The sequence below is a fragment of the Grammomys surdaster genome, unplaced genomic scaffold (genome assembly GCF_004785775.1).
Source record: "Grammomys surdaster isolate TR1022 unplaced genomic scaffold, NIH_TR_1.0 192872, whole genome shotgun sequence".
Classification (NCBI taxonomy): Eukaryota; Metazoa; Chordata; class Mammalia; order Rodentia; family Muridae; genus Grammomys; species Grammomys surdaster.
In genome coordinates, this window is record NW_021623849.1 from 1 (window position 1) to 9,575 (window position 9,575).

Sequence of the window (9,575 nt, forward strand, 5' to 3'; positions counted from 1 at the left end):
CTACAGAAATATATATAAACTACATTTAGAAATTTTATTGCTTTCTCTAGTACACCTCTTATTTATTGATTCAAAATTCAATGCATACATTTAAACCAGTAATAATTGACATTCCCAACAGAAACCACATAAAGGCCCTAAAGTAGCTGGTAAATTTTGAGAAATGGCTAAAATCAGAGGAAAAGAAAAAAAATCCTAGTATACTACTATATGTTCCTTCCAGAATAAAAACTACTGTAAAGTAGACAAATATATTGTTACATACGACATAGAAAAATTAGGTTATACATAATGGACTTCTAAATCCATTTTACTTTTGTATATTAATGAATTCAGTGCAATATTAGCCTCTGCTTAAAAGATTGCTGAAATGTTCCACATATATGCATAATGACCAAGCTGCATTCCTAATGCTCGTTTTTGTCACCTTTGGATAATAGATTATAAACAACTAAAAGCTACTTCAATGGCAATGGAAGTAAAAAGAATGTTGGATGGTGGTGAGTTGTCACGAATAATTGTACTATCCACAGAGAGGCATCAAAGCTTCTAGTTTTCAGGTACCCTCCTCATCCATAAAACAACAACAACTACTACTGTACTCCCCTGACCAAACGATTTAAAAATCTTCTATTTTGACGTCTTATATGGATGCGAAAGTCATCATAGAGTTGCCTAGTCTACTGATGGAACTGAGCACTGACGACCTTTCAACCTGACCCTTGACTCTGTTTTTAAAAGGGTCAGGTGAACAGTAGTTGAAATCCTTCAAATGAAGCATCCTGATACAAACTTTTTGTAAGGAAACAAAGAGCAGAAAGTGGAAAGGAATAACATTTAGGCTTATGCAGAGGAACTGCTTTATAGAGCCTCCAGAGGATTTAGTCTAAAACTTTGCAGACTGTCCATACAGTGGTACATGGTGTAGGTCAGTCAGTCGGGGCCCAGGAGTGGGGCGCTGCCAGGGAACTCATCACTCCTGACCCGGCCCCTCCCCTCTCTCAGCCCAGGTGCTGAAATGATGTCTGATGTCATCATCAGGCGCCAACCAATATTTCCTGTGAGACCTCGCGCTTGAGCAGGCACGCAAGCACGCAAGCACGCAAGCACGGAATCACACGCAAGCACGCAAGCACGCACGGAAGCACGCACGGAAGCACGCAGGCACGCCGGGCGCACGCTGGGCTCCCTCGGAGCCGCCTGAGGCCTCTGCTTGCTCTCTGCTCCACTGGGACATTTCCTCTCTTCGGAGGGACTCCGGGACAGCCGGCCCTTGCCCTTTGAGCCCGCTCTGCCCCTCTGAGCAGCTACAGGTACTGTTGAGACTGTGGTTGTGTTCAAGTGGCCGCCATGGCCGAAGAACCTTCCCTAGTGCGACAGAACTATGACAGCTCCTGTGAGGATGCAGTCAACACCCATATCCGGCTGCTGCTCTATGGTTCCTATGTGTACCTGTCTATGGCCTTCTACTTTGACCGTGATGACGTAGCCCTGGAGAATTTCAAGCGTTTCTTCCTGAGCAAGTCACACGACTGCAAGGCCGCTGTGGAGATGTTCGTGTTCCTGCAGAATAAGCGTGGTGGCCATGCTTTGCTGCCCAGCATCGCGAAACCAGACCGCAGCAGTTGGCAGGGGGGCCTCCAGGCCATGGAATGCGCCTTCTGCCTGGAGATGACCATCAACCAGAGCCTGCTCGACCTGCACGAGCTGGCCAAGGGAAAGGGTGATTCTCACCTCTGCGGCTTCCTGGAGCAACACTGTCTGGATGAGCAGGTCCATGTCCTCAAGAAGATGGGCGGCTACCTGACCAACCTGCGCCAGATGGGGGCACCGGAGAATGGCTTGGCCGAGTACCTCTTTGACAAGCTCAGCCTGGCCTGAGAGCTTCAACTGGACTGAACTGGGATGTCCCCGCTGCCATGGGGTCTTCCTATGGTCGTTAGACCTGGTGTCAGTTCATGTTACTTTTGCAGCAACTTCACCTGTTTTCTGGTTCTGTTCACAATAAATTTGTTTGTTTGAAAGCATAATGAAAGTTTAGTGACTCTTCTTGGAAAACACATTGCCCCCTCCCACCCCCCCCCCCGAAATGCTGCCACCCAGCGTTTTGTGTCATGGGCAGGAGGTCTGCAGCAGCAGCAGCAGCAGCAGCAGCAGAAAGAAAAGCAACCTTTGCTTGCCCTGCTTGCATGCTGTATTGCCAAGAATGCAGCCTTGGGTTGCCACTTCTCCTGTCACTACTGTCATCTCTGGCCACCTTGGGGACAGCAAGGGTGGTGGGCAGGGAAGGGGAGGGAATGAAGTATGCTGAGTGGCTCAGCAACAGCCAACACATACTATCTGGCCTATTTTGGTTCCTTGCTGTCTTCAGGCACAAGTCACCAGACATTGCCTGAGCGCATGCCTGGTGCCTCAGCTACACATATATTGGTGCCTGTCTCCTGTTCCCCATACTGAGAGGCTACCTGCTGCTGCCTTCACCAAGTCACCACAACTAGGTCCTCTGGCTGTCCGAGCTGCTCTTACACACGCTGGAAACGGGTCTGCATCCCTGCCTCCTCAGTCCATGAAGTGGCTGAACCTGCCCAGACACTTGGTTTCTGTCCAGGCCCACAGCTAATGCTGCCCCTGTCAGATTTCTGGTTTCTTTCCAATCTGGTCCAGGTTAAGTTATAGTATGTTTTATTTACTATACATATTCTCAAACAAGTAATTTAACAAACACAAGTTGTCTAACTCAGATATGACCAATAGATACTGTTCTCAATCTTGTCAGAAGTCTGCTAATGTTTTAACATTCAAGCTTATGACAGAGACTCCCAAAACCCTAACAGTAACACCCCACCCCCACCTCCTCGAGGACTCCAAGAAGATAATGGACACAGATACAAGAAACTGCCTAGATTGTGGTATGATTACCACTGAGAAACTCTGCCATTGCCTTGCCCACTGCCAGGATTTGGTGTACACTGTGGACAAAACAGGATAGCCTGAGAGTCAAATGTCTCATATTGCCTAAGACAAGGTGGATCATATCTCATTTCTCACATATCTATTCCACAGAGAAAAAGCTTTTGTCTTCTGTGCTTGAAAGCCAGACTGAGACTGCCCAAGTTGCCATGGAGACCACAGGGACCTGAGAACTGTTTAGGTAGTGGACTATAGACGAACTCTGTCATTTTAGTACATTTAATACATGACTTCTAGATTAAAATGTATTCTTCCCCAGATTTGTGACTACATTGACAGCTAAGGTAACCATAGCTTGACTGCTAGAAAACAGATCTAGTTCCTTACCCTAAGGAAATCCACCACTATATTTTCTCATTAGTAAGTTGGTTCACTAGCTAAGACTACCAGATTTCTTATCAAAGACAGACAGGTTTTTCTTGCACACAGGCTTCATGATAAACAATACACAAGTTCAGATATAAGCTTTTAAAAATGTAACCCTTTACTTCCTTACCTAAAGTCAGTTTCCAGCAACTAAATGCCTCATATTTCCTCTTCTTGCTATGCCACTGTCCTAACATTATTTGAGTTCTTCTGCATTTGCCTAACCCTAATAAAACATTCCAGTATACAATCCAACCATATAATCACAAATTCAAATTTTAAGTTTTCTTCATCTTTTAACTAAAGGTAAAGTATTTTCATGCTGAATCTATACTATATGCTATCATACTAAAATATATGTTTCATTTGATTGTACTTTAACTATAGACTGAAGGAGTTTCTCTTGCTATATGATCAATTGTATTCACAAGGTCAAGGTTTTGAATTTCCTTTGTCTCTCAATTATAAACTTAAAATTGTTTCTCCTTATGTTTATTCAGTCTCCTAGACAGAAGGAAAAAAGTCCTTCTTGTTGTATCTGCTCCGCAAAAGGTTGTTGCCTTCTGTAAGCTCATCTTACATTTGTTGACAGATTTATCACTGTTCTAAACTAATAAGCTACAGGAAACACACTCAGATCTACATCTCATGGACCAAATAGCCTCTGTCCAGATAAGTACACCTACCTATTTCAGAGGGTGGGATTCCTCTCCTATGTCCTGAAATTAAGATTCACCCCCAACCATTAAGATATAAGGGTTTCAAATGTACACCTAAGGGAAAAAATTTCTCCCACTAGTACTTAACTTTATACTCTACCCATAATATATATGTGTGTGTTTCAGTATCTTGCCCAGTCTAGGTGTTTACTATAACCAGGATAGCTCCAGAAAATCAACCCTCAAATGTCCCAGTCTACTCTCACACACAGATGTTTCTACTGGACCTGCTCTGTCTATATATATCCACTGATGGTTCCATAGACCCTGGACAGCGAAGAAACAGCCAACTCTGCTAAGACTGGGCCAACATCACCATTCTCATTTTCTTCGGTTTCCTAGAGACACATAACCCAAAAGTCACCAGGAAGTAGCTAAAGATCATGATGACCTATTCCTGCTCCACCATCATCTCTTTCTAATTTTTTTCCTTTTTCAGTTAATCCAAAACAGGAATGTTGGCATTTTGTCGAGGCTCTGCCAAAGAGTTTCCTGGCAATAGCCAGGTGTGCCTGACTCACTATAAAAGGTGCTGCTTGCCCCCTCTTCTCTCTCTTGCTCTCCTACTCATGCTCTGTCCCCTTGCTCCTGCTCCCCCTCTCTCCTAGTCCCCCTCCCCTCCCTCTTACAACCTCTACTCCTCTGCTTTCTCTCTCTTCATTTCTCTGTCTCTATTACCCTCTCAACTCCTCTCCCCTTCCCTGAATAAACTATTATACCTTTGTGTGGCTGGTCCCTCTTGGGGAAGTAATGCCTCTGCACAGGCCCTCAAAGGCGCACCCTTCCCCCACACCTGACTGCACATCCACCAAACAGATTTCTTCTCTTTGTATTTTTATAAAACACAGCACTGATAGCACATAGGATGATCATAGTTGTGATGTTGAATATGACTTTATCAAAACCACCTGACTGCAGAGGTAGCTGCTCGGAATATTAGAGGGCTAGAGAAAGTTGATGACAGAAGTTCAATTCAGATTTACAAAGTTTCGATAGCTACTTATTGTAAGGGTCCATTATCCCCTGAATAATGACACCCCAGACTAGAGAAATGTGTAAATGCAGAGTGTTTTATTCTGCTGAAGTCCAGCATACTGGGTTCTCCCCATATCCGGGATAGAGAGACCACCAAATGAGCTCGAAGGCTAGATATAAAGCAAGTTAGAGACTTCCAAGGTAGGTGAACTCTATCTTACCTCATCTCTAAGGGCATTCCATTACCAAGGCATGGGGGCTGTAAATTGTTACTGAGGAGTTCAGGGTAGGTGTCCTTTATGTTACTCCATCATTAGGGATATTCCATTACCAGGACATGGAGGCTGGAATCTGTTACTGATGAGGTCTGGACACTTGCTGACCCATGTCCTTGATTCAGGTTAGGTGGCTGGGACATTTTTACTTGACTTGCCTGGACTTGCTCAGTTCATAGGCCTTATCTCCTAGAGTGACAATCTGAAACCTGTCATGGAGTCAGCCTGTCTCATATTAATCTTGTTGAAGGCCTGATATTGCCTTCTACAGACTGCACAACTAGGACATCATTTCCTTTTCCTAAAAGCTGAAAGAACGAAAAGTACAGCAACCTAGGCCTGAGGCTGAAAGCCTAGAAACCTGTCTGATGTAATTAAAGATTCAAACATACAAGATGCTCAAATTATGAACCCACAGCCAAGACAGAGGCAACAAAATATACCACCCCAGAATGTATCCAGTAAATATGAATGGCTGTTTTCTACTTCTCTGTCTGTTTACTTCAGATTATGCGTGTAATTTATGATGCAGCCCATATTCAGGACAGGGCTTTCCTACCCTGTTTACTTACACTGTTTCTGCATTTCTGTTTTTCCCCCAAGGTATGCATGAGCAGTTATCTACCTTTCTTCCTAAGGTTCCAACAACAAACCAAACCTGGAATGTCAGGAAGGTAGGGATGAGGGTTTCCCCATAGTCTCAAAGATGGAGACAACATATATGTATACATGTAGTCTCATAAGTAAAAATAACCTCCCCACAAACACATATGCACACAAGCATGCACACACACACCCACACACACACACACAGACACACACACACATCTCCCACCTCAGCCACCTTAAGAGCTGTTGCTTGATAGGTAGCATTTAGGTAGTCAGGGATGAGAATGTAAACCATCAACAAGCTTAGGTAAGATGATCTTTTCTAAGAAGACCTTGGGTAATAGCCACAGGCCATGGGGAATTTACTTAGGCTGCACTGGGCTATGAAATATTGCTTAGTCTTATCCTGACTGGTTTTCCATTTTTTGTTTGTTTTACTTGTTTTGCTTTATTGTTTTTGTTGTACCTGAAGAAATTATATGTCTAGGTATAAAATACATCCCACCCTGCTTCCAGTTAAACCATTAAAAAAAAATAAACTGTAGCTTTATGGTAGATACTTAGGTATGTGTACATGCTTTCCTGCCCTATAAATGTTCTCACCATTCATCATGCAGAAAGATTGGAGCCTTACAGTGTTATAGTCTCAGCCTAGATTGAGATTGTGTCTGTCTGCTTCTCTGCCTCATTTGTTTTGTGTAAGGGGCATAGGTAAATGGCAAAAGATGGCAGTTGCTTGTCTCAGAAGACAGTCCTGTACACACACTCTCAGGCTTCCTCCAGTTCTTACATTCTTTCAATCACAGCCCCCTTTCTCAGAGATCACTGATTGTTAAGATATTTGACTATAATTCCCCAGTTCCTGTGAGGGGCCCTATTCTCATGCCTTTATATTCATTCCTACTTCTCCACAACATGGCAGTTGGTGAGCTTCAGAGACAGTTTGACTGCAAAAAAAACAAAAGGGAGGAAGCAGCAAGCAATCAAATACCTCCTGGATCCTAACCGTAGTGATAACCTAGGGTCATAAACACAAATAACTGCAAGACATTTGGATGGTCCATTTTATTCCTAGAAACTCACACACACACACACACACACACACACACACACACACACACACACAGGCACACACACATACAGGCACACACAGAGGCAGACATATACCCTGTCAGTTCCAAATGAACTCAGAACTCATGACAAATGTTTAACTGTGGTGCCTATTTAACATACCAAAACGCTTTCTAGTCCCCAGGCTCTCTAAGTACCTGTTTCAAAGTCCTGGCTCTTCTCAGCACTACTCACCCCTGTCCCTAACCAAAACTTCTCCAGCCCTTGAGCTTTGCATCCTGTCCCTCAACTTCTCTTTCTTATATAATTCTGCCATTTTGTCCACATGTTCTCTTGCTTCCTCTCCCTTTTCTTCTCTCCTCTCTCTCTCCTTTCCTATCTCACTCCCTTGTCTTCTTTTGTCGTCTCTTGTCTCTTATCTTCTCTTGTCCTCTCTCTCTCCCTCTCCCTCTCCCTCTCCCTCTCCCTCTCCCTCTCCCTTTCCCTCTCCCCTTCCCTCTCCCTCTCTCTCTTTCTTCCCCTTGGTGTTCCTGTTTCTTTGTGCTATATCTTGTTTTTCTTGGCCCTCTCCCCTCTGTTTTTTATTCCTCTTTCACTGCCTCCTCTTCTCATGGCCTGGGTTATTTCACTGGGAGTATTCAATCCACTATTTTCTCTCCCTCCTCTGGACACTTCCAGATTTCTCTGGCTGTGCTCTCCCTCATATCTACAAAAAAATCCCTTCTCCTCAAACATATCTTGAAATGGTCATGTCCTCGTTTTTAATCACACCAAAAATGCTAAAATATTCATTCAGGTCCTTTGCTTTTCCATGGGGATAATTTGTTCACATCAGTGTGTTCCCTTCATGCCTTTGCTTTCATGTCCATCCATTATTATAGCTTATGCAATTCTATCTAGAAGGCAACATCCTTCATTCTGTCCCACCCACAGTTCACAATAAGTTCACAGTTTTCTCAAACAGGTTCCCACAGTTAAAAATAGCCTCCCAACACACAGCCATCAACATATCACCTTCAGGCACTGCTATTGCCATATAGTGGGAAAAGAGATAGATTCCAGCTTATTCTCAGCTTTATTTCTCCCTCATCTGTATTCACAGCACACAATATCTTCAGGAATAGGGCCTTACTATCTTGTTCTGGCACGAAGCCAACATCACTAGTGCTAGCCATTTTTTAAATTGTAGGGGCCTCCCCAACCAACAGCTCATTGAATGGTAGCCCATCCCTGCCAGGTTGATTTCCATATAGCAGTCCTATAATGTTTTTTTCTTGGATTTCTAGACATTCTGTAAGAATTATTCATTTCCTTTTTAAGCAACTCTATCTTCTTCATAATGTTGGTCTTAAGGATGTTTTCTCATACTTCGGCTCTATGGGAATATTCATAGCTTACTATTGTGAGATGGCTGGTCTGTGGTGGTAACATGTTACCCTGGTTATTGCTTATTGTATTCTTACACTAAGGTTTAGTCATCTGGCTTTGGAGTATATATAGGTCTAGGTGAAGATTTCTGTGTTTGCCTTTGTTAGGTATGTGTTTTCTCTCTCAGTTTCTGTTTTCTCTGTGGTCTTCTGGCTGTAGTGGCCTGTGGTTGAGTAAAGAGTCTCCATGTAAGTTGAGATATAGACTTCCAATATTCTGAATAATCTCCAGTTCAGCAGTGGGTTAATTGTCCAAGTTGCAGGCTGGCCTTTGGCAATTTACATAGCCTCTCATCTGGCCTGGTGACCTCTAAGGTATAGGATGCTGGCCTGGCTTGTGGAGGGGCAGCAGGCTTCTGCTTGTTTTTCAGGGAGTTGTAGTGTGTCTGGGATTCTGCATGCTGGCCAGGCATGGAATGATAGGTTCCCATTAGATCTTTGGTGACTAGGGAAGGAAGGGAAGTTGGAACTATTTTCAACAGGAAAGGAAGGGGTGGAGTGGTGGTACCTAGGGTGCAGTGAGCTGGCATGACATCTGGAGGGGAAGAAGGCTCCCAGAGGAGGTGTAGCCCAGGATGTTGTTATGAGGAAAGGAGATGCTGTTGAAGATATACTGGGCTAGCAAAGGCAGGGAAGGGGTAGGGTAGGGGTGATGGATCACTTGTCATTCAGAGAGCTGGCCTGGCTTCTGAAGGAGTTGACAGTTGTTTTTCAAGGAGTTAGGCTGGTCTCTTTGGTAGTAGAAGGCTTCATCTGGTTGTTATTGAGCTGGCCTGGCCTCTGATAGGGTAGTAGGAAGCATCTTGGTGTAAAAGACTAGGCTGGCCTCTCATGGATTAGGACCTTTCTGCTGGAAGTGTGGGCCCAATTATAGTGAAGAGCAGAGTAAAAGAAATCATGTTATACTTGGTAGCACTGGTGGCTTTTGGGGATGGTTTTACCTGATGTTCATGATGCTAGCATGGTTTCTGGTGGGAAAGTGGTTTGTGTCAATGGTGTGGTATGAAGGAATTTTAATCCAACAACATGAGTACTCTGGTTGGAATACAGACAAGTCTTTAATACACACCTTTAATCTTAAACAATGTAGGTAAGGTTAGTTTATATACAGGAAAACAGGAAAGTATATATATATATATATATATATATATATATATATATAT

The 9,575-nt window shown here is 43.6% G+C and overlaps 1 protein-coding gene across 1 annotated transcript; it reads left to right on the forward strand.

The window, feature by feature from the left end:
• The first annotated feature begins 1,350 nt into the window (after positions 1-1,350).
• LOC114615914 (ferritin heavy polypeptide-like 17) lies at positions 1,351-1,881 on the forward strand. The gene has a single exon (XM_028761507.1). It carries the CDS (start codon positions 1,351-1,353, stop codon positions 1,879-1,881), a length of 531 nt encoding a protein of 176 aa, XP_028617340.1.
• Positions 1,882-9,575: the final 7,694 nt, after the last annotated feature.

Excerpts from the sequence above, each read along its gene's own strand:
- LOC114615914 (XM_028761507.1), top strand. The coding sequence starts at position 1,351 with ATGGCCGAAGAACCTTCCCTAGTGCGACAGAACTATGACAGCTCCTGT.